Source organism: Papio anubis, chromosome 18 (genome assembly GCF_008728515.1).
Source record: "Papio anubis isolate 15944 chromosome 18, Panubis1.0, whole genome shotgun sequence".
Lineage (NCBI taxonomy): Eukaryota > Metazoa > Chordata > Mammalia > Primates > Cercopithecidae > Papio > Papio anubis.
In genome coordinates this window covers 20,177,944-20,203,577 of record NC_044993.1, presented here as the reverse complement: position 1 = coordinate 20,203,577, position 25,634 = coordinate 20,177,944, and the positions used below count along the sequence as shown (strand labels likewise).

The 25,634-nt window shown below is 42.9% G+C and overlaps 1 protein-coding gene across 11 annotated transcripts in view; it reads left to right on the top strand.

The window, feature by feature from the left end:
• Window positions 1-16,642: 16,642 nt before the first annotated feature.
• Window positions 16,643-25,634, top strand: part of NFAT5 (nuclear factor of activated T cells 5) — a 136,439-nt gene continuing 127,447 nt past the window's right edge. For 4 of the 11 annotated variants that reach the window (XM_009196763.3, XM_003917107.4, XM_031658135.1 and 1 more), the window contains exons 1-2: window positions 16,643-17,058; window positions 19,101-19,154. In XM_009196763.3, the coding sequence (XP_009195027.1) occupies window positions 16,986-17,058; window positions 19,101-19,154 (127 nt within the window). In that variant the 5' untranslated portion in view covers window positions 16,643-16,985. The remainder of the gene's footprint in view (window positions 17,059-19,100; window positions 19,155-25,634) is intronic. The other 7 variants (XM_031658138.1, XM_009196767.2, XM_003917106.4 and 4 more) reach the window with 4 other exon arrangements.

Sequence of the window (25,634 nt, the reverse complement as noted above, 5' to 3'; positions counted from 1 at the left end):
AGGCCGAGACGGGCGGATCACGAGGTCAGGAGATCGAGACCATCCTGGCTAACACAATGAAACCCCGTCTCTACTAAAAATACAAAAAAATTAGCCGGGCGTGGTGGCGGCGCCTGTAGTCCCAGCTACTTGGGAGGCTGAGGCAGGAGAATGGCGTGAACCCGGGAGGTGGAGCTTGCAGTGAGCCGAGATCGCGCCACTGCACCCCAGCCTGGGCGACAGAGCGAGACTCCGCCCACCGAAAAAAAAAAAAAAAAAAAAAAAAAGAAAAAAAAAATTAGTTGGGCATGGTGGGCATGCCTGTAATCCCAGCTACTCAGGAGGCCGAGGCAGGAGAATCGCTTCAACCTGACGGTGGAGGTTGCAGTGAGCTGAGACCATGCCATTGTACTCCAGCCTGGGCGACAGAGAGACTCTGTTAAAAAAAAAAAAAAAAAGAAAAAAAAGCGGGCTCGGGGAGGGTTATATGAACAGGGACTAAAAGGTAGCAGGCAAAAATAAACCCGAACCTGCTTTTTTTTTTTTTTTTTTTTACGACAGTGCACTCCTGCTTGAGCAGGAGTGCAATGGCGTGATCTCCGCTCACTGAAACCTCTGCCTCCCAGGTTTGAGCAATTCTTCTGCCTCGGCCTCCAGAGTAGTTGGGATGCAGTCGCCCACCACCACGCCCTGCTAATTTTTGTGTTTTTAGTAGAGACGGGGTTTCACCATGTTGGCCAGGCTGGTCTTGAACTCCTGACCTCAAGTGACCTGCCTGCCTTAGCCTCCCAAAGTGCTGGGATTACAGGTGTGAGTCACAGCACCTGGCCAAATCATTACATTCTTATATTTAGGATTTTATTTATGTTGTCAGATCTTTGTTAGAAGCTCAGTTCCAATAAAGCCTAAATTTTTCTTTCTTTCTTTCTTTTTTGAGACAGGATATCACTCTGTCACCCAGGCTGGAGCACAGTGGCACAATCATGGCTTACCACAGCCTTGATCTACCAGACTCAGGTGATTCTCCCACCTCAGCCTCCTGAGTAGCTAGGAATATAGGTGCCTGCCACCACATCAGGCTAATTTTTGTATTTTTTCTAGAGATGGGGTTTTGCCATGTTGCCCAGGCTGGTCTCGAACTCCTGGGTGGGGTCAGCCTGCCTCATCCTCCCAAAGTGCTAGGATTACAGTCAATCAAGCCTAAAGTTTTCAATACCTCATCAACTACAATAACAACTGCTGTTAACATTTATGTCAAAGTGTTACATTTTACAAAGAATTTTCTCACACTTCACCTCGTTTTTTCCCTATGACACAGATATTGTTATTAAATCCTTTTGCACAGGGGAAGACTGAGGTTTCAGAGTGATTAGGAGATTTATGTATTTCATAAGTGGCAGAGGACAGGCATGGTGGCTCACGCCTGTAATCCTAGCACTTTGGGAGGCCGAGTTGGGCGGATCACCTGTGGTTGGGAGTTTGAGACCAGACTGACCAACATGAAGAAACCCCCGTCTCTACTAAAAATACAAAGTTAGCCGGGCATGATGGCACATGCCTGTAATCCCAGCTACTCGGGAGGCTGAGGCAGGAGAATTGCTTGAACCCAGAAGGCGGAGGTTGTAGTGAACCGAGATTATGCCACTGCACTCCAGCCTGGGCAACAACAGGGAAACTCCATCTCAAAAAGAAAAAAAAAAGTGTCAGAATAGAGACTAAAATGAAATATTCTGCTTTTTACCACCTGCACTAGTGGTTTTTGAGCTCCACCAAATCAGATTGCACCAGCCTTTTTCTAGTTTAAAGTAGAAAAATAATTAATGAATGGGCCATACTTTCTTTCTATTTCTTTTTTTTAGAGACGCGGTTTTGCTCTGTTGCCCAGGCTGGATTGCAGTGGTGTGATCTTCTCTAACGTGTTTTTCTTTAAATGGATACCTCATGCTTGTCTATATTAGATGCTGCAATAGGATGGTATCTGGTTTAGTAGGATGTTATATGTTTTATGATGTTTAAGTTTCCCTATAAGAATTTCTTCAGTGTTCTGCAGAAAGCTCAGATTTCCAGGTGTGGTGCCACAACAATAAATTTTAAAACCACTGCATTAGGTTTTGCTGAGTAAGCCCTGGAGCCTGCAAGCCAAATACATTTTAGGTCCCAAAATAATGGTAAAGTACTACTGTGGGTTTGCTTCACTCTCTTACATTTCATATGAAATGTGTATTGCTACTCCTTATTGGTCATCAAAACAAATCTTATTGAGGAGCATATCTAAAGGGAATAATTAAGGAAAAGGCCACAAGCATAGGTTTAGCTACAAGGATGTTCATTTCAGTGGTATTTACAAAGGTTTCTTTTTTTCTTCTTCTTTTTTCTTTTTTTGTGAGACAGAGTCTCACACTGTCGCCTAGGCTAGAGTGCAGTGGTGTAATCTCACCTCACTGCAAATTCTGCCTCCCAGGTTCAAGTGATTCTCCTGCCTCAGCCTCCCGCGTAGCTGGGATTACAGACGTGCGCCACCATGCCTGGGTGATTTTTGTATTTTTAGTAGAGATGGGGTTTCGCCATGTTGGCCAGGCTGGTCTTAAACTCCTGACCTCAAGTGATCCACCCGCCTTGGCCTCCCAAATTGTTGGGATTACAGGTGTGAGCCACCATGCCCAGCCTACAAAGGTTTCTGAAAAAGAAAATAAACTAAATGCCAAACGTAGATTAAGTAAATAAGGTATTTCCTGCAATGGAATAGTCTTCTGCCATCACACATTATTAAGAATATTAACTGATGTGGACTGATGTTCACAGTTAAATCAGGAAGCAGGATAATAGTGCATATAGTATAGCCAATTTTTGTAACATGTAATGCAAAATATACACGAAAAAATTTCTGAAAGATATGTACTAAATGATATTCTCTGTGTGATAGTTTGTGAGGTTTTGAATCATTATTACTTATTTACTTACTTATATTTTCAGTGATTATTTTTTGTTTTTACAATGAACACCTATTGTTTTTGATGTATAACCCCCACACACCTTATTTTTTATGAGAAAAAGGCACTCAGGCCTTTCTAAAGCGTTGATAAACATATTACCTGCTGCGTTCTGTCAACTTAGAGAGCAAAGGAAGAGGAAATAGCTGTGTACAGAATTTAATTTAGACATAAGGAGAATTTCCTGAAGGTAAGTCCTTTAATCTGATAAAATGGGAAGGGGCCTAGGTGAAACAATTAGGCAAAGGGAAGTGGTCAGGGCACACTTGCGGGGCCAGCTGAATGTATAATGGTGGAGAGGATTTGAGGGCAGAAAATAAAAGGCTTTCTGAAGCTGGCTGCCTAGGATACAAATTGCCTTGGTAATGACTCTTAGAGGCGGTCAGTTCATAAGCATGCATGGAAGGCAGAGTTCTGCGGAGTGAAAAGAAATAGAAACTCAGATTTCAATTATTCATTCATTCTTTCATTGCTGAAACATTACTCACTACGAATCCAGCACTGTGCTAAGTGTTGGGTCCTGCTCTAGACAAGTTTACAATTTAGTTGGACAGATGAAACACAAGGCTATGAAATCATTTGAGAAGGACTGGAAAATTAGAGGAAAACCCCGGTAACTTAGTTCACTTATTTATTTTATTTATTTTTTGAGATAGAGTCTTCCTTTGTTGCCCAGGCTGGAGTGCAGTGGCACAATCTCGGCTCACTGCAACCTCCACCTCCCAGGTTCAAGCAATTCTCCTGCGTCAGCCTCCTGAGTAGCTGGGATTACAGGTGCATGCCACCATTCCCAGCTAATTTTTGTAATTTTTTAGTAGAGGTGGGGTTTCATCATGTTAGCCAGGCTGGTCTCAAACTCCTGACCTCAAGTGATCCACCTGCCTTGGCATCCCAAAGTGTTAAGATTACAGGTGTGAGCCACTGCACCCGGCCAGGACTAGAAAATTAGAAGGACAATTCAGGTAACTTAGTTCAACAAAAGAAGATATCTGAATAGCTGGGATTAGTGAGAATAAGTTTCCTGAAGTTTGGAATTTAAGAGTTTAAGAAAGTTTCTGGACAAATATAATAAATGTGAAGCAATTTTGACTGTAATCTGATATCTCACACAAATGTATTGTCGTTTAATATATGAGACATACCTCTACTTCTCCAATGCTTTGGATTTTAAAAATGTGCTTTCCATAAAATACTTAGCTCTTTCCCATTAGGAAATGACTAAGTAAAACAAAATGGAAAGAAGACTAGAATTACAGAGTTTCTGAGAAGGAGGTTACTTTTGGTATTATGCATTCTGTGGCAGATACTGTCATTGTCTACCCAACATCTATTCTCCCCCCACTTCCTTGCAAACTGACCCTCAATTTTGTTCAGAGTATCAATGTACCCATCAACACATTTACAACTTTTACAACACATTTACAATGTACCCAACTTACACATTTCCCAGCCTCCCTTTCAGATAGTGACCATGTGACAGTCCTGGCCAATGAGATGCAAGTCGAAGCCACTGTGTGTGTTGGCCCCTTTCTTCTTCCTCCTCCTGCCTCGCATGCAGACATGATGCCTAGAGGGGACAGCCATCCTCTGAGTATGAGAACAAGTGCCACCTCTCAGGCTGGCTAACAGGGACGCCTATGTGCCTGATGGCATTGTGGGGCTGTGAGACTAGCCCTGGATTGCTGTATTAGTCCATTTTCATGCTGCTGATAAAGACATACCTGAGACTGGGTAATTTAGAAAGAAAAAGAAGTTTAATTGACTCACAGTTCTACATGGCTGGCGAAGAAGGTGAAAGGCACGTCTTACATGGTGGCAGACAAGAGAGAATGACAACCAAGCAAAAGGGGTCATCAGATCTTGTGAGACTTATCCACTTCTAGGAGAACAGAATGGGGGAAACCACCTCCATGATTCAATTATCTCCCACTGGGTCCCTTGCACAACATGTGGGAATTATGGGAGCTACAATTCAAGATGAGATTTGGGTGGGGACACAGCCAAACCATATCAATTGCCTAAATCCAGACTTCTTGCATGAGAAAAATAAAACCTCTAAGCTACTGGTGTTTGTTACCAGCAGCCAAACACAATCCTTCCCTGATAAATAACCTAAGCTACTTATTTCACAGAGAAGGGATGGAGGCCCAAGAAAGTCCCATAAACCTGGACAGGTTATCTTGTGCTAAGAACTTCTGTGTTACTTTCAAGTGACAGAAGACCCAATACAAACAACCTCTTAAGCAAAAAAACAAACAAACAAACAAAAAAAGGGAATTTATCAATTCAGATAATTGAAGTCAGGCATAGCTTCCTCCAGAGACTCCAGTTTTGTTTTCTTTCAGGTTCTGTTTTTTCTATCCCCATCTCTCGGCTCTTGCTCCTCATAATTAGTCTGCTTCTGGCTCTTTCCTCTTTGTGGCAAGGTGGTGCCAGCAGCTCCAGCGTTACCTCACCCAGGATGAAGTCCTGTAGAAAGCGAAAACTCCTCCCTGGAGGAAAGTCACACTACTCAGGAGAAGCAGGGAATGCCTCACTTCCTGTGCACAGTAGGGGCCAAAATAGAACTAGAATTTAGGACTCTGTGCTCCAAGTCACTTCACTTTCTTTTTAAATTTCATTTTATTATTTATTTAGAAACAGGGTCTCACTGTGTTACCCAGGCTGGAGTGTGCAGTGTTGCAATCATAGCTCACTGCAGCCTTGAACCCCTGGGCTCAAGGGATCCTCCCACCTCAACCTCCTGAGTAGCTGGGACTATAGGTGTGCGCCATCACACCTGGCTAACTTTTGCTTTTGTGTGTGTGTGTGTGACAGGGTCTTGCTATGTTGCCCAGGCTGTCTCAAACTCCTGGGCTCAAGGGATCCTCTCGCCTTGGCCTCCCAAAGCACTGGGATAATAGGTGTGAACCACTGTGCCTGGCCCCAAGTCAGTTCACTTTCTACTTTGTCAAATAGCCTCTGAAAAATGTATCCTAAATAGGTATATGTAGCATCCATGAGAAATATCAGATGTTTCCTTCGATCACATGGATGATCACATGTTCCTTTGGAAGCTTATCACCATTAAGGTATGTGAGTATCATGGAGAAAATACCAAGTCTATCTAGAAGAAATTAGAAATCACTGGGCACCATACCTTAAGATGGTCCCCAACAGTGAAGCTCAAGTCTGATCTGGGGTTTAGGGCGGACCTGCTCATGAATAGTAACACAGATTACATCTTCTCCTTTGCTTCTGGAGGAAAGCCTGCTGGAGCAACTGTCTACAGGCTTTTTCTCTTATTGAACGTTTTCTCTTATTGAACGTTCTTATTGAACATTTCTTTCTGAATTTCTCTTTTTTTTTCAAATTCTGTTTGCACTCAAAAAAAAGTATTCATTTAATAGCTCAGAAGCACAGATGATCTACTGATTCCTCCTGATCAGGTCAGGTTGTCAGAGCTGAGTTCAGATTACCCTCAGCCTGTACTGTATCTAGTTTTTAAATATTTTGGTGCCTAGTCCAGGCCTTACAGAATAACCTTCAGGTCCATTATTACCCAAGTCTTCCATGAATGGAAGGTTTGCAAATTGATCCTCTTTATTTTTTATTTATTTTTTTTTTTTTGAGACGGAGTCTCGCTCTGTCGCCCAGGCTGGAGTGCAGTGGCACGATCTCAGCTCACTGCAAGCTCCGCCTCCCGGGTTCCCGCCATTCTCCTGCCTCAGCCTCCCGAGTAGCTGGGACTACAGGCGCCCACAACCGCGCCCGGCTAATTTTTTGTATTTTTAGTAGAGACGGGGTTTCACCGTGGTCTCGATCTCCTGACCTTGTGATCCGCCCGCCTCGGCCTCCCAAAGTGCTGGGATTACAGGCGTGAGCCACCGCGCCCGGCCGATCCTCTTTAAAGACATAGCCATATGGCTGTTTTTTTTTTTTTTTTTTTCCTTCTACAAGCTTGTTTTCTCTTTCCTTAGAATTGTTGGCCTGTAGGATTCTTGAACTTCCTCCACACTTAGTTATAAAAGTGAGCATATAAAGGCTTAAAAATTAGTGCTCAAGTATGTGTGGAGCGAAAACTGGGAATGCATGGTCATGCAGATTTGTTTCTTTTTGTTTCTTACCAGTTTACCCTTTCTCTGACTTCCAGCAAGTTATGTTCACTTAAATTTCCTACTGGCAAAGTGTAAGTCTAGGATCATTTCTGAGTAGAGTCTTTGCTGTTGCAGGTAACAAAGTATAAAGTCTTGCTGGGTACTGTGGCTCACACCTGTAATCCCAGCACTTTGGGAGGCCAAGGCAGGTGGATCACCTGAGGTCAGAGTTTGAGACCAGCCTGACCAAAGTGGTGAAACCCTGTCTCTACTAAAAATACAAATATTAGCTGGGCATGGTGGCAGGCGCCTATAATCCAGCTACTCAGGAGGCTGAGGCAGGAGAAGTGCTTGAACCCAGGAGACAGAGGTTGCAGTGAACCGAGATAGGGCCATTGCACTCCAGCCTAGGTGACAGAGCAAGACTACATCTCAAAAACAAAAAAACAAACAAACAAAAAAAAAACACAAAAAAAACAAAGTATAAAGTCTCTCGAGTGATTTATATTTGGTGGTGTTTGCTTCTCTGTTAAATTTTCTTTTGGTGGATTAAGCTATCGGACTCTGCTAGTTTTGCATTGCTATAAAGAAGTATCTGAAACCGAGTGATTTATAAAGAAAAGAGGTTTAATTGACTCTGAGTCTGCAGACTGTACATGAAGCATGGCACTAGCATCTGCTCGGCTTCTGGTGAGGCCTCGGGGAACTTTTACTCATAGAGGAAGGTAAAGTGGGAGCAGGCACGTCACATGGCAAGAGGGAGCAAGAGAGAGAAGGAGGAGGTGCCAGGCTCTTTAAACAACCAGAGTTTGCATGAATTCAGAGCGAGGACTCGTTACCAGAAAGAAGGAGCCTAGCCATTCATGAGGGATCCACCCCCATGACCCAAACACCTCCCAACAGGCCTCACTTCCAACTTTGGAGACTCCATTTCTCTTACTTTTTTGACACAAGAGTCTCAGTCTGTTGCCCAGGCTGGAGTGCAGTGGTGGGATCATACCTCACTACAGCTTCGAACTTCTGGGCTTAAGTGATTCTCCCGCCTCAGCCTCCCAAGAAGGTGAGACTACAGGCACAGGCCACCACACCTGGCTAATATTTTAATTTTTTTTTTAATAGAGGTGGGTCTTGCTATGTTGCCCAGGCTGGTCTTGAACTCTTGGCTTCAAGCAATCCTCCTGCCTCGGTCTCCCAAAGTGCTGGGATTACAGGTATGAGTCACCATGCCTGGTCTTAGGATTATATTTCAACCTAAGATTTGGAGGGAACAAACATTCAACCATATCAGACTCCAATGATGAAGAACCTGTTGGTAGAATTTTCAAACCTTTGACTCATCATCTCCTTTTTCAGACTTTTCTCTCTTCCTTACTCTCAACATTTGAGCAGTTCTGAGTTCTTCGGATTCTACTTGTATGTTTTACAAATACAATTCCTTCTTTACATTTTGTTTCCTGCTCTACTCTTTCAGGCCTCATTGGTTCCTGGCTGGTTTCTCTTTCTAGGCTCTCAGCCGCCAGTTTATGCGAGCTCCGGTCAGGTCATTTCTTCTTAAAAAAATCTTCAGTGGTCCCCAGTGCCTTCAGGATAAAGAACAAAATCCTTGGCCTAATGTTTAAGATCTTTACCTCTGCCCTTTTCTTACCTTTCGAGTTTCTTACTTCTTCTTCTATTCTCTTCATCTCTGTACCCAATGTCAAATTCTTACTAACATGTCAACAGATGGCTATTGTAACATTTGTTTCATTCTGTCTGGGTGCTAAAGCTGTGTGCTGGCAATCAATTATAAGCTATTTAAGGCAAGAATTGTGTTTTATTTTTACTTTCTCTGATACTATATGACCAAGTGCGTTCACACTATATCAGAGAGGGATCCAGGGACTGTAATTCAGTGTGATCATCGCTATGCCAGCAATTTGAACAAAATGCTATAGGAACACAGAAGAGAGAATGACTAATATAGCTTGGAAAGGTTTGGAATGAATTCACAGAGGAAGTAATATCTGAGCTGGACTTTGAAACTAAAGTAAGAATTTTGCAGGTGGAGAAACTGAATGAATAGATAAATATTCTCTGTAAGTTCGTATTTTATAATTAGATTCTAACACCTCGAGGCAGATCAATCCCTGGTATGTCTCTTCCCATGTTTGGGGCAGTCCACATTTCCTCATGCAGCTGAAACAAATACTTCTCAGGTGAAATATGTTATTTCTAAAATCAGTCTAGTTTATCCAGTAACTTCAGCTCAGCCTTTTAATTCTGGGGCTTAGTTGTGGATGACCAATTCAATTATTTTATCATTGCATCCTTAACCTAGGTATTGAACCAATCCTCCACAAAGCTATAAAAAGACACTCAATGTTTCTTTGACCATCCACTGACAAAGTCCAACGAAGCCCAGGTATTTCACGGAATCTTTGCATCAACAAGTAATACCTGTGATGCACTGCACTGTAAACATTTGTATGTCAGGACTTTGTCCTGCAACTGTGTAGCCTCTTTTTTTTTTTTTTTTTAGATTTTGAGATGGAGTCTTGCTCTGTTGCCCTGGCTGTAGTGCAGTGGTGCGATCTTGGCTTACCGCAACCTTCCCTGTGCCTCCCGGGTTCAAGCGATTCTCCTGCCTCAGTCTCCCAAGTAGCTGGGATTACAGCGCCCGCCACCACAACCGGCTAATTTTTGTATTTTTAGTAGAGATGGGGTTTCACCATGTTGGCCAGGCTGGTCTCAAACTCCTAAAACCTCGTGAACTGCCTGCCTCAGCCTTTCAAAGTGCTAGGATTACAGGCATGAGCCACCATGGCTGGGCTGTCTAACCTCTTTTGACCCCTGTAGGAAACAGTGGTTGAAGTGAAGAGATACCAGCTCTGGTAGTGGGAGAAGAGAAGAGTGTGGTATGTGAGATGACATTTCCTCTCCTTCCCCTCTCGCAGGTCACCAAGAAAGCAAACTGATCATTTATTTCTAGATATCTGTACAGATTTCTAGCATAACACCTATCACAATGCTAGGTGTACTTCTTATATTCATCTTTTAAGAATCTTTATATCCTTTACAAATTTATTTATTTTGAGACACAGTCTCCCTCTGTCGCCGAGATCGGAGGGCAGTGGCTCCATCTTGGCTCACTGCAACCTCCACCTCTCCGGTTCAAGTGATTCTCATGCCTCAGCCTCCCAAGTAGCTGGGACAGGTGCGCACCACCATGCCCGGCTAATTTTTTTTGTATTTTTAGTAGAGACAGGGTTTTGCCACATTGGCCAGGCTGGTCTTGAATTCCTGACATCAAGTGATCCACCCACCTCGGCCTCCCAAAGTGCTGGGATTACAGGCATGAGCCACCGCACGTGGCCGTGTAAAATGTTTATATCTCTTACACCTAGCACAGCTCCCGGCACCCACTGTGGAATGAGAGAAGAACGATTCTGCTTCATGTAGAGGAATAGTTTTTTCATCTTTTTTGGGTGATGAGTCTTTCTTTCAGAAAGCTTAAGAAGGCCAAAATTTTAACCTTTGTCCCAAGAAAAGAGATGCTTATCAAAATTTGCATACAAGTTTAGGAAGGTTACAGATGCCTTGAAGCAAACTCATGGACCTCTGAGGTTAAAACTCCCTGAATTAAGAGAGAGGGTAAGGAGAAATTGTACAACCTTTACTAACTCATACTCTTGGTCAAACTAATATCACAGCTGAGGTTACTATGCATAATAGATACCATGATTACGTGGGGGAAAGAGCATTGTAGCAAATGCAATGTGGTGGTCTCCACAATGGTGGTAGGCCAGTGTGAATAAGGACTTGCTTGCAGTTTTCATGTGTAACCTGCCTAGTGAAGATCTGGAGACATTATCTTCCTTCTTTTCTTGGGTTAAGCGGGATCAACTATTTCTATTTTCCCATTAAAATTTCTCCTCCCTAATTTATCCTTCATTTTGCTCTGGCATTGGCTGGGTGCAGTGGTTCACACCTGTAATCCCAGCACTTTGGGAGGCCGAGGAGGGTGGATCACTTGATGTCAGGAGTTTGAGACCAGCCTGGCCACTAACATGGCGAAACCCTGTCTCCACTTAAAAAAAAAAAAAAGCTCTGGTATTTATCTCCTTGCTCCCTGCTCACTGAGTCCCCTAGATTCAAAATGATTGCACTGTTTCTCAAGACTTGCAATTACTCTAGATCTTGAGAGTCTTAACTGGTCTCATTAAGACTTTAGATGCAAACTCTGACTGAGACCAACTCATGAACTAAAGAAGTATGCCATCAAAGTGAACAAAGTGAATTGGATGCCTGATGCTAATATTTGGGCACTTTAGAAGATGCCAGGAGTGAGAATGTTTGAAACCTGATGCTAAATAGTATATAAACTAATTTTGCTTTCACAAATATTTGCGAGGCTAGGCGCCGTGGCTCACACTTCAATTCCAACATTTTGGGAGGCTGAGGAGGGAGGATTGCTTGAACCTAGGAGTTTGAGACCAGCCTGGGCAACATGGTGAGACCCTGTCTCTACAAAAAAAAAAAAATTAGGCGGGCATGGAGGCACACACCTGTGGTCACAGCTACTCAGGAGGCTGAGGCAGGAGGATCACTTGAGCCTAGGAGGTTAAGGCTGTAGTGAACCATGTTCATACCACAGTACTTCAGCCTGGGCAACAGAGTGAGACTCTGTCTCAAAGAAAAACAAAAGGAAATATTTGCCAGAACATGTTATATGGGTGGAAATTGACACTTAAACATATTCAAATAGGAATTTGATTACAATTCCAGCACAAAAGGAGTCACTACTATCCCACCACGATCAATTCTCCATTAGTATTAAGGAGTGCTCCCATGGTGGGGCAAAAATAATTATGGTCTAAACTTTTCTTTGGTTTTTGACTTGAATTGCTCTGGAAATTTTCCTTTCAGATTTTGTGTTTGTTTAGCAGCTTCCTTACAATATATGTGTGACTAAAATTATTTTAACAGCTTAATTGTATTACAATGACAAAGATTTATAGATCTTGTGACAGCAAGATTAAATAAACTCTGCTCTGTATGAGTTTATTTAATTCCTTTTCAGTGGCTGATATTTGAACCTCTTTCATTTAGAGTCAGTCCAGCTGCACAATTCACAAAGTGCCTAAACAAGTCCAGGAGAGATTAAAGTACACACCACCAATAGAAAAATCGCCATTCGGTTGCATAATCTACAGTCTTGTAGTTGAATCTGGGTTCTCGTGAAATTTTAATCAAGTGACTAGGGAAGGTAATATATGATCAGGAAGTAATATGAAGGAATTCTACAAACTACTAAATCTGCTGTACGTTTAGCTCCATGGTCCCATTATCATTTTCAATAAGAGGAAATTTCCAAATTTTACATGCTTAAAGTTTTACTTTTTGTTGTGTACAGAGGAAGTTTTATTTTATTTTATTTATATATGTTTTTGAGACAGTGTCTCACCCTTGTTACCCAGGCTGGAGTCAGTGGTGCGATCTTGGCTCACTGCAACCTCTGCCTCCCAGGTTCCAGCAATTCTCCTGCCTCAGCCTCCCAAGTAGCTGGGACTACAGGCACGTGACAACATGCCCAGTTAATTTTTTTTTTTTTTTTGTATTTACAGTAGAGACAGGGTTTCACCATGTCGGCCAGGCTGGTCTCGAACTCCGGACCTCAAGTGATCCGCCTGCCTCGGCCTTCCAAAGTACTGGGATTACAGGTGTGAGCCACTGCACCCGGCCAGAGGAAGTTTTATAAAGGCATATAGTTGAAGGGGTAGTTTAAAAAATATATCATTAGACTATTTCAAATATCAAAGAAAAGGGGATGCAACTGAGACATAAATGACCACAGAGGGAAATATCATTGGAACTAACAATGGCGTATAATTTACTAATGACACAGTGATCAGGTGTTATTTCTGATAACCTTGAATATCATGCAGGTCACATTTTATTTTGTGATGAGATCAGAGCAAACACTATTTACTAATGAATTTATTTGTGTTTTCAGTCACTGAAATTTGAAAGACAAAATGAAAATCTAGGTCTCTGTGCTATTGCAAAGTATGGCCAAGAAAACGAGCAATCTAAGCAGTTTTTCAAAGAAGGTGTCTTGGGCCAGGCTCAAAGGCTCATGCCTATAATCTCCGCATTTTGGGAGGCGGAGGAAGGAGGATTGCTTGAAGCCAGAAGTCCAAGACCAGCCTAGGCAATATAGCAAAATCATGTCTCTGCAAAAAAGAAGTTCAAGACTAGCCTGGGTAATATAGTAAAACCATGTCTCTACAAAAAAAAAAAAAAAAAAAAAAGAATTAGCCTAGTGTGGTGGCACGTGCCTGTAGTCCCAGCTACTTGGGAGGCTGAGGTGGAAGGATCACTTTGAGCCCGGGAGGAGTTTTGCTCTGCAGCTGCACTGAGGTATGACGCTGCCACTACACTCCAGCCTGGGCCACAGAACAAGACCCTGTCTCAAAAAACAAAAAACAAAACAAAACAAAAAAATGAGAGAAAAAGGCCAGGCACGGTGGCTCAAACCTGTAATCCCAGCACTTTGGGAGGCCGAGACGGGTGGATCACGGGGTCAGGAAATCGAGACCATCCTGGCTAACATGGTGAAACCCCGTCTCTACTAAAAAATACAAAAGGCCGGGCGCGGTGGCTCAAGCCTGTAATCCCAGCACTTTGGGAGGCCGAGGTGGGCGGATCACGAGGTCAGGAGATCGAGACCATCCTGGCTAACACGGTGAAACCCCGTCTCTACTAAAAATATAAAAAAAATAAGCCGGGCGAGGTGGCGGGCGCCTGTAGTCCCAGCTACAGGGGAGGCTGAGGCAGGAGAATGGCGGGAACCCGGGAGGCGGAGCTTGCAGTGAGCTGAGATCCGGCCACAGCACTCCAGCCTGGGCGACAGAGCAAGACTCAGTCTCAAAAAAAAAAAGAAAAAGAAAAAAATACAAAAAGCTAGCCGGGCGAGGTGGCGGGCGCCTGTAGTCCCAGTTACTAGGGAGGCTGAGGCAGGAGAATGGCGTGAACCCGGGAGGCGGAGCTTGCTGTGAGCTGAGATCCGGCCACTGCACTCCAGCCTGGGCAACAGAGCCAGACTCTGTCTCGGAAAAAAAAAAAAAAAAAAAAAATCAGAGAAAAGAAAAGAAAAAAAAAGAATATAGGCCAGGTGCAGTGGCTCATGCCTGTGATCCCAGCACTTTGGGAGGCCAAGGCGGGTGGATCACCTGAGGTCAGGAGTTTGAGACCAGCCTGACCAACATGTGAAACCCCATGTCTACTAAAAATACAAAAAATTAGCCAGGCATGGTGGTGGACGCCTATAACCCCAGCTACTCAGGAGGCTGAAGCAGAAGACTCACTTGAACCCGGGAGGCAGGGGTTGCAGTGAGCCGAGATTGCACCACTGCACTCCAGCCTGGACAACAAGAGTGAAACTCTGTCTAAAACAAACAAACAAAAGAATATGTCTCTGTAAGAAGACAGGTGCAGGGGGTGGTTGTGGACGCTGATTTTTCAAATACCTATTTAGATATAATCCATGCTTAATGCAGGACCTAACGAGGTGAGTGAGGCCTGAGCCCACAGAATCCCTCTCAGGGAATTCAGTTTAGGTCAAGCCACGCTTTGGTAGGCCTGTCTTCACTTTGCTCTTACCTAATCAGGGGAAATCTGATTAACATACACAACAAAGCCTCAATGGGGGAAAAAAAGTTCACAAAAGGGCAGAGAAGGATTGAGAGAAAAAAAGGAAGAGGCCTTGCCAGTTCTTGACTAGTTAATTAGGGTCAGAACCATACTGGGGATTTCCTATACCCTAAGTTTGTTAAGTGATTACATCGGTCTGGGGAAATGGGATCTGCTCAGAGTGATTCACTCAGTTTTCTTAGTATCGGGTGGTGAATTGCATTTCTTCTCTGCTACCCTATGTATTGACTAATGGATTGGGGGGTGGTGGTCTCCAAGAGGTGTGTTTACTCCAATTCAAAAGCTGTAGGATTTCAGTAAGCCTTGGCCTGTTGGGGAATGTGAGGTTTCAATCTTCCTCTCTCAAATGAGTGGGCTCTTATCAGTTATGAAGGGACTTCCCTTGGGACTTGTCACAACACCATACAGCGGAGATGGAAATTTGAGGGTAGTTTCTTGTTCTGCTTTGGCATCTTGGGGTGGCTTTGAAAAGCTTTCTGAACCTCTGACAAAAGAAAAATGTTCACAGGATTGATTACTACACAGAATTCAGTGAAGACAATTGGGCAACCTGAATCAACTGTTGAGATGGAAAGATAGGTGAGCTCTGATGACACATGTTTAAATTTTAGGTCTACAGGTAAAACTTTGTGAAGGGCCCTGCCTCAGCGACCTCTGTACTGGGCCCTCCTTTGCAGAGAGCTTCTTACCCCAACCCTAGCACTCCAGGTCCCGAGAATTGCTCAATCTCATGGGAAAAAGCCTCTATAATTATATATATATGTATATGTGCGTGTGTATATACACACACACACACATATTACAACAGACTGATTTTCATGATTTGTAACTATCTTTGTAGACAAAAAACAAAGAAACCAATTCGAATAGCTTAACCTTGCCCACGTGGCTACTGGCATCAGTATTCCACACAACATTAAAATTACTTTCCAAGAGGTACACCCTGTACTCCAGTTGATATTTCAATAACTCGATTAAAAATTTCTCAGAAGTCTATTAGAATCAGGAAACGCTCTGCGGTGTGGGTGAGGATTTTAAATTTTTGCAACGGAAACTTTTGGCTCCACGAACAGAAGAGCAAGAGCAAAAACTCAATTAAACGCGTTCTTCCTCCATCCTTGCCTAATACAAAAGTTAAAAAAAAAAAAGAAAGAAAAAAGAAAAACTGTTTGGATGAGTGGCGCTGAGGTTTGCTTTTTACTTTTTATTTTTCCTCTAAAACAGCCAGGTGGATTCACATGATCCAATTTTTAAATTGTGTTCTATGTCCCACTCCGAATAACCCGGATGCCCCAGCACAATCAGAGAGACTGTTTTATTAAAAAAATGTCAGTCTCCAAAGGTGGGAGGGGAGTGTTGGGGGAGAAAGTACTTTAATTAAAAATCAATAACTCGAGGTTTTTGGGATACCGTTTGCCATTTCCTAATTAAGAAATGGGTTTGACAGTCCCTTTGTAGACACTGCTATGAAAACCCCAAAGGGTTGGTGGCTGTCCGGGCGATGACACTCCGGCCCCCTGCGAGACCCTGGGCCAGCCAGGCCCGTCCATAGCCGGCCTCTGGGGTCCGTCCCCGGCTCGCGCGGACACCTCGCTTCCCCCGGCTCTGTCTCCTGCGCTCGGTTCGGCGCGGGGCTGGCCGCCTCAGGCTCGCCGCCACCAGGTCGTTGCAAATACCTTTTCCCTCCCCGGGGCCCCAGCGCGCGGCCACCTCCCAACCTCCCTCCCACTCTGGCAGCGGGGCCCTTCCCCGGCTCGGGAACAGCAACCCGGGCAGCGGCGGCAGGAAGCGAGGCCCTTGTTGCTGCTGTTCCCTGGCGCGCCTCCCCGCCCTCCGGGGGCCGCCGCGGCTCTTCCGCGCTCCCGGGCGCCCCCCCTCCGCGCCTGCGCCGTGCCCCACGGGGGGCGGGGCTCAGATTCCTGTCAGCGGCGGCGGCGGTGGCGGCGACCGTCAGTTTTCGCTGAGGAGAAGCACGAAACGGACCCTTTGGCTCTCTCCCTTCCCCTTCCCCGCCCTGAACCCTCTCCTGGCCACCGAGAATCAGTCCCCGTGGAGTTCACCCTCCACCTCGCCATCGTTTCCTCGGTCCTCGGCCCGGTGGAAGTCACTACCCTCGAGGAGGAGGCAGCTGCAGCCGCCCTCGCCTCGTCGCCCCCGGTTCGGTGCCCGCGGTCTCGGAGAGGAGGTGCCGCCGCCACCGCCGCTCCCCCCCTCCCGCTGCCCTCGGGCCGGGCTGGGTCGAGCTGCGATGCCCTCGGACTTCATCTCATTGCTCAGCGCGGACCTAGACCTGGAATCGCCCAAGTCCCTGTACTCGCGAGGTGAGTCAGGCTGGGGGGTGGGGCGTGGGGGCGGGGAGACAGGGCCGGGGAAGGCGAGGGGTCCCCGTCGGAGCCCGGGGCCGCTGAGCCGCGATCCCGATGGCTTCTCTGGCCGGAGCGGGCAGAGGCCGAAGGGGACGGGGTGACGGTGGAGGGGGCGGGCGGAGCAGTGGCGGCCCCTCCCCCGCGGAGCCGCCGGCCGCTCGGGGCCCAGATTCCGTCGGCCCCCGGGGCTCTGCGGCATCGGTCGCTCCCAGCCGCTCTCAGCCCGTCCGGCCCCGCCAGGCTCCGCGAGCCGCCGGCCCCGGCCTCCCGGGCTCGGGGATGGCCCCAGACTGGGCCCCGCTTTGGGGCCACCGCGATCGGGTCGCCGCGTCTTCTCTTACCGGCACCCTCCTCCCCAGCAAAGTTGCCCCAAAGCGGGCGGCGTGGCCTGGAGCCGGTTCTGGGTGCAGGGTCACCATTTTCCTCCCCTTCCAGCTTGTTTGTGCGCCGTCGTTCCACCCCCTCTCCCTCCGGCCTAGTCCACTCCCTCCCCATGTTGGGACAGCCCCCCTCGACCAGGCGTTCTTCCTTTCCTCGTCATCTTCTTGCTGGAAAGGGCCCGAATTTTCTTTTTTTTTTTTTTCTCTTCCCACCTCCGTGGCATTCTAATTACTTCTCCCTTCTCCTTTACAAAGATGGGGGTGCCCTCTCTGGATTGGTTTTATTCCTCTCCTCTCCCAGGAGGACCAGCCCAGGCACAGACGCTGTCCTTTGAGAATTTTCTCTGCTTTTCTGTTCAAAGGCTGGTTGCAGGAGGGAGCTCAGGACAGAGATTTTTCATTTAAGAACTCTTTTGGCTAAGGCCTGCAGGGGATTCCCAGCATCTGAAATATTAGCACTGGAGCAGATCTCTACTCAGGTGAAATTCCTATACTGGACACCACAAGAATGTGTCAGAACAGGTTCCCTGTGCAAGGGGCATCAAAACCAAAATACTCCCACCGCGCTCTTCACCGCTTTTTAAACCACCGGGAGGGGGCAAAAGACGTAACTGGGTTGTTAACTATTCATTTCAGCGTATGAAGAAAAAAAATGTAGGTGTTTCTTCTGCTTTTGGTTTGATGTATCCATCCGTTTGCTTATTCCACCCCCTCCAAAAAAGGGACTTCACCTTCATACTAGTGTATCTAAATTGTTTAAGTGAGTCAGAGTGAGATGGTTTACTCTGAAAGGTACTGGACTTTACAGACTGACCATTGATTTTGTACACAGAGTCCTACTTAGTAACTGTAGCCACTGTCTGTTGCTCCAGTGACTTTAGTTGGCAGCCACCATCCTGTAGGTTGTTTTCTGGGCAACATTACCTGAAGTACTTTAGAAATATTGTAGTTTTGAATGTCAAAAAAAAAAAAAAAAAAAAAGGCATATCAAGAGATGATTCTTAAAGCAGGGCTAATGTGTTAGAATTGAATGCTAAAAATAGTCAAGACATTAACACCATTTGGGCAGTAATCATCAGATAATTTTCCATGAAACATACTTTATGAAAATCTAAGTTTAGCTTAGAGTCCAATATAGAGACAATTCAGCCTCTTTTGCGGGGAATATATTTACAAATATGGGCTTTAGCGCTTAAAAATACATTGCAGTTGGCCCGGCGCGGTGGCTCGTGCCTTTATTCCCAGTACTTTGGGAGGCCGAGGCAGTTGGATCACCTGAGGTTGGGAGTTCAAGACCAGCCTGACCAACATGGAGAAACCCCGTCACCACTAAAAATACAAAATTAGCTGGGCGTGGTGGCGCATGCCTGTAATCCCAGCTACTCGGGAGGCTGAGGCAGGAGAACCGCTTGAACCTGGGAGACGGAGGATGTGGTGAGCTGAGATCCTGCCATTGCACTCCAGCCTGAGCAACAAGAACGAAACTCCGTCCCCACCCCCCCCCAACAAAATATATATATATACACACATTGCCGTTATATAAGAGATGTATGCTATCCTTGGCATTTTTTTCCTCATTCAGCATAAAAAGTACGTAATGCTTTTTGTGTTTTTCAGATTCTCTGAAGTTACACCCATCACAGAATTTTCATAGAGCTGGACTATTGGAAGGTCAGCAAAGTACCATTTTAAAGCATATTGTGTTAGTATGCAAAGGTTTCTCTGAAATGGAGTTTAAATGGGAAAGTATGAAACTTTGCAAACTCACACAATGTCGTTTTCTCCTTAAGAGTCTGATCCTTCTTTTAGAGCAGCTGAATGTTTCAATGGATTTTGTTGCTGCGTTTGATGTGCTTGTTGGCTATTATATCTGCTTTGAGAAACATTGAAAAAAAATCATTTTAAATTATGTGTTGAGTGTTCTACTTTAGAATTCCAGACCTTCATTTTAGCTTTTTATACACAAAATAGAATGTGAAAAGGCCCAGACATTAACATGAATATAAAAGAGTGACACCAAACACATAATTAGTTTGAAAATTCAGAATTTAGAACATTTATATGCTGAGCATTTCAAAATGATATGTTAATTATTTATTGCAAAATCATTGATGCCATTACTACTGAATTATACTTAAGGGTAACGAAAGCCAAGTAATAGTGATTATGATTGAGCTGTGCTTAGAAGAAGGGGTTTTAGAAAGTTCTGGAAATGTTAATAGAGTTTGTAGATTAGTTTAAACAGCTTACACTTACTTTAGACAACTTTTGGCTTTGTGTGTGTATGTGTGTGTGTTATAACATTTTAAGACAAAATATTCTGTGTTTTTGTAGATTTTGAAGTGATTTCACATATATCATCTTTAAATCTTTATAATTCTGGAATTGGACAGCAAAGATATTAATTTCCCCATTGTAGAGAAGAGAAACTAAGGCTGAAATTAAGAAACCAAAAAAAAAAAAAAAAAGTAAAAAAAGTCTCACAGTAGAAGAAATAATACTTTCTGCATTCGCGTTAGTGTTCTTTATCCAGAGCCAAGCGACCATCGTGAAATACACATGTAACCAGTAACAAACATTTTATGGTCTACTTTAAAAAGGCCCTAAATATTTAAGTTTGACTTGAGAAGATTTTTGCCTCCCATGGAGGTAGTCTGGGATAGCGGGGGGAAAGTGGGTTTTGTAGTTGAGCTTAAATTTGAATACCAACTTAGCTACTTATTAGTTCTATGACTTTGGGCAAGGGATTTTACCTCTCTAAACTTTAATATTCTTCCTGTTAAAATGTAGCTGTCTCTTAAATTTAGTGAGCCAATGTGTATTAAATTGCCTAGTATAGCGTCTAGCTTAATTAATGTTAGTTTTGTCCTTTAGTATCAGCTAAATTTTTTTAACAGTATAATTTAGAGCATATAAAATGTTCTCAAATTAATAATTGGTTATATTTGTTTTGTACATATAAGCATCCCATAGATACAAATTAGTATGAAAATCAAATATTTTTAAAACTACAATTTGAAGTGAGAAATTTTTAGCAGTGTTTCTTAGTGAAGCAGATTTCTGATTTTTATTCGTATTCAATTTGTGACCATGTTGTAGAGACATATTTGTACAAACCCATCCCATTTCCTGGGCAACAAACCATAGAGTGTCATAATCATAGAGATGATCAGGGAGGAGAAAGACATGAAAAAAAAATGAGTGTTAATTATTTAAGCAAATATTTTTAGTGAGCTGATGGAAATACAACCATTTAGCATGTTTATTTACATGTTTATGCCTAAATACTTTTGTTAATTTTTCATTTTAGTTAAGAGGATTCTCAATTATTTAAAGTAAGGCTACCCTTTTGGAAATTATATATAAAATATAACATGTATAAGTATCAATTATGTCATGTCCTTTAAAATTTTTTGAGATAGGGAGTCTTAAAGAAGTTGTTTGCTTCTGTAATGAAGTGTCTAATCTCTGCCACCTTGTTGCTATTTCTTTTTTGTTATTGACATTTTAAAGAATAGATAAAGTAGAGAGAATAAAATAATGAACCCCCATATACCTATCACCACAGTTTCACCATTATCAATCTAATCTTGTTTCTTTTATCCCTCCTTCTCTCCCAAGCTGGATTATTTTAAAACAAATATCAAGCATCATATCACTTCATATATAAATATTTCTGTATGACAGTGAGTTATTTCTTATATTAATTTTTAATTACTCTATTTTATTCCAAGAAATAGTTTATAAATTATTTCTTGGAATATTCTAGTTTATTTCAGCAAAGTCTCTTGTGACTCTCCTGCCCTCTTTTCAAAATAGAGTACTGCAGGAGGCTACTGCTTCTAGTATATAGTGTATTCTATAACCCATGTTAACATTGTAGGCCATGCTGCTAGATTTGAGTTCAAATTATTGCTCTGACATTTACTTGTATGGCCTTGGCCTAATAATTTAATCTTTTTTGCTTCAGTTTTCTCATCTTTAAATGGGAGCAATAACAGTGCCTCATCCTAGGTTTTTGTGAAGATTATTTGAGGCAAATTCATGTAAAGCATTTAATTTAGCACATAGTAAGTGCTTAGTAAATGTTAGCTAAAGTTAAAAAATTTTAAACAACTAAATGCTAGCTATAGAGTGCTTACTGTGTGCCAAGAAACTTTACAAATAAGAACTCCTAAGGTGGGCAGATCACTTGAGGTCAGGAGTTTGAGACCAGCCTGGCTAACATGGTAAAACCCCATCTCTACTAAAAATACAAAAAAAAAATTAGCCAGGCATGGTGGCACACACCTGTAATACCAACTACACGGGATGCTGTGGCAGGAGAATCCCTTGAACCTGGGAGGCGGAGGTTGTGGTGAGCCGAGATCACTCCACTGAACTCCAGCCTGGGTGACAGTGAGACTCTGTCTCAAAAAAAGCAAAAAACAAAAAGCAAACAAACAAACAAAAAAGAACTCAGTGAATTCTCCTGACTACCTTTTGAGATGGTTATTATTATCCCACTTTAGAGATGAGCAATTGAAGATATAGGGAGCTTCAGTAACTCACCCAGAGTCACAAGCTAGTAAATTGTAGAACCAGGATTCCAATCCACATAGTCTCACTTTAGCCTAGGCTCTTAACTACTATGCTATACTAACTACCAATGGTATATGCTATCAAGTTCTGTGTAGTAATATTTATGTATGCATGTTTTACATCAGTAGTCTAGATTTTCATCTATTAATAGTATTTAAAAACTCGACCCAGAGTGAGGGGAATTTAAGTAATTGGTGTGATATAATTTTTTTTTTTTTATAGAATATATCTTTTCCAAATTTAATTTTTTTGGGGGGAAACAGGTTGGAAAACCTGCATTTGGGTATTATTATTATTATTATTATTATTATTATTTTTTGAGACGGAGTCTTCGCTCTGTTGCCCAGGCTGGAGTGCAGTGGCATGATCTCGGCTCACTGCAAGCTCTGTCTCCTGGGTTCACACCATTCTCCTGTCTCGGCCTCCCGAGTAGCAGGGACTACAGGCAACTGCCACCACACCAGGCTAATTTTTTTTGTATTTTTTAGTAGAGACGGGGTTTCACTGTATTAGCCAGGATGGTCTCGATCTCTCGACCTCGTGATCCACCCGCCTTGGCCTCCCAGAGTGCTGGGATTACAGGCGTGAGCCACCGCATCCGGCCTGCACTTGGGTATTATTAAACTTTAGAAGTAGATTCAAAATGTCTACTGTTCGACTGAGTTTGCATTTAACCTTCCTATCAAAACAGTGCTAGTCTTTCTTGCAACCACTTTTTAAATTTAATGTGATAATTGCCTGACAATGGGATAAGGGTCCTGGCTAATTAATTAATGTTATAATACACGGCCATTAAATGATGTTTCTGATAACCTCATAATTAACATGTGACACTCTTAATAAAATAAGTAAATAAAAATTATGCTGTTACAATTATATTCAAAGTAACTTGTATTACAAAAATCCTGAACAAAAGTATACACCACAGATTTTTATTTTCAATTCTATTTTGTATTTTCCTTTTTTAAAGAACATGGTTTATATATATATTTTAAAATAAAATGGTTTGCCATTAGTAAGTTCAAATTCGAAGGCTAGGGTTCCTTTTTGAAGTGCCTGGGAAAAAAATTCAGCTGCAGAGAAAAGGCGCCATTTGTTATACATTCTATAATGAAAACTATTCATTTTGACAAATGAAAAACTAAGATAGAAATGAAACTGAATGAATCATTCTAGAAATGGAGAAATATAAGATTATAGAAAAATCATAGATAAAACAGGAAAAATAAGAATATAAGCAAATTGGAAAAATAGATAAATATAAACAATAGATTTAACAATTTTAATGATTTTAAAAGCATGCGTTAAGAGATTATATGATGTATCAAATGAAAGAAATGGTTAAATAAGACCTAAATGCTGATCTGATACAATCTTTGTTACTTATTTATCAGTCTCACTTTATTGCCAGGCTGGAGTGCAGTGGCGGGATCTTGGCTCACTGCAACCTCCGCCTTGAACTCCCGAGTTTAAGTTATTCTCCTGCCTCAGCCTCCTGAGTAGCTGGGACTACAGAGGCGCGACACTATGCCCAGCTAATTTTTGTATTTTTAGTAGAGACAGGGTTTCACCATGTTGGCCAGGATGGTCTTGATCCCTTGACCTCATGATCCACCCTCCACAGCCTTCCAAAGTGCTAGGATTACAGGCATGTGCCACTGCATCTGGCCACAATCTTTGTTTAAATTAAACATTTAAGACCAGAAGATTTTTAAAAGAAAATGTGAAATATGACAATGAGGAGAAAATAAACAATGATTTTTTGTTTACTACTGCTAATCTATTTGATATGGTACCATCCAGAATTATACTTTATAGTGCAAAAATGGAAAATCCTAAACATAGTAGCAATGTTTTATTGACTTTATAGAATATTTCTGATTTATATATCTTCCTAGGGCCCTTGTTATATCATAGTTAGATCATAAATGCCTGTAATATTTTATGTATGAAGATACCTTTTTGGAAAGGATTTTTTGAAAACTTTGAACATGAAAAATAATCTATTGAATTCTTTTCTTGTTTAGTATCTAATAATCTCTATGGATCTATGTCTAGTAAACTAAAAGTATTATGGAAGTAATGAAGTTCAAACATGTCAAAACTCATACCTAGTTCATCCCAGCTTCTTGTCTTTAGATCCATCTCTCTGATTGCTTACCATCTGTTTTTGTGTCCCCTCCTGAACTCTGCTTTCATTATTTTCACTCAATACTAGAATTCTATTGCTTATTTAAAATAGAAGGATATAAATTCATATCTTTTTTTTTTTTTCTGAGGCGGAGTCTCGCTCTGTTGCCCAGACTGGAGTGCAGTGACGTGGTCTTGGCTCACTGCAAGCTCTGCCTCCTGGGTTCATGCCATTCTCCTGCCTCAGCCTCCCGAGTAGCTGGGACTACAGGCGCCTGCCACCACACCTGGCTAATTTTTTGTATTTTAGTAGAGATGGGGTTTCACCATTTTAGCCAGGATGGTCTCTATCTCCTGACCTCGTGATCTGCCCGCCTCGGCCTCCCAAAGTGCTGGGATTACAGGCGTGAGCCACTGCACCCTGCCATAAATTCATATTCTAATCAGGTGGTTCTTGACCTGCTTGTAATTTACTCTTGACTCTAATTATTCCAGGAGTCCCCTAAAATTTCAAAGTGGTAGTTCAAAAAAACATTTCCTAGTGTGATTAGTATTATGTATAAAAAACAGCCGTTTTTTTTTTTTGTTTGTTTTGTTTTTTTGAGATAGAGTTTCGCTCTTGTTGCCTAGGCTGGAGTGCCATGGCGCAATCTCAGCTCACCGCAACCTCTGCCTGTGGGTTCAAGCAATTCTCTTGCCTCAGCCTCCCAAGTAGCTGGGATTACAAGCGTGCGCCACCACACCCAGCTAATTTTGTATTTTTATTAGAGATGGGATTTCTCCATGTTGGTCAGGCTGGTCTCAAACTCCCAACCTCAGGTGATCCACCTGCCTCTGCCCCGCAAAGTGCTGGGATTACAGGCGTGAGCCAATGCACCTGGCCAAAACAGCCACTTTTATATGAAAAAGTTGATTCCTTAGATTATATTTTATATTAAGAGTAACTAGAAAAAAACAAAGATCAGCCGGGCGCAGTGGCTCAAGCCTGTAACCCCAGCACTTTGGGAGGCTGAGACGGGCGGATCACAAGGTCAGGAGATCGAGACCATCCTGGCTAACACGGTGAAACCCCGTCTCTACTAAAAAATACAAAAAACTAGCCGGGCGAGGTGGCGGGCGCCTGTGGTCCCAGCTACTCCGGAGGCTGAGGCAGGAGAATGGCGTAAACCCGGGAGGCGGAGCTTGCAGTGAGCTGAGATCCGGCCACTGCACTCCAGCCTGGGCGACAGAGCCAGACTCAGTCTCAAAAAAAAAAACAAAAAAAACAAAGATCAGATTAATCAGAGAGATCAGTTAGGCTTGATTATTCAGTGGCATAGAATATAGACCTGTTAACTTTAGAGAGGTAAGACATTTTTCAATAGAAATATTGCTTATTAATTTATATTATTGTCTTTTCTTGCTGTGGCTAATATTTTATTTCAAGTTACACAAAAAAGG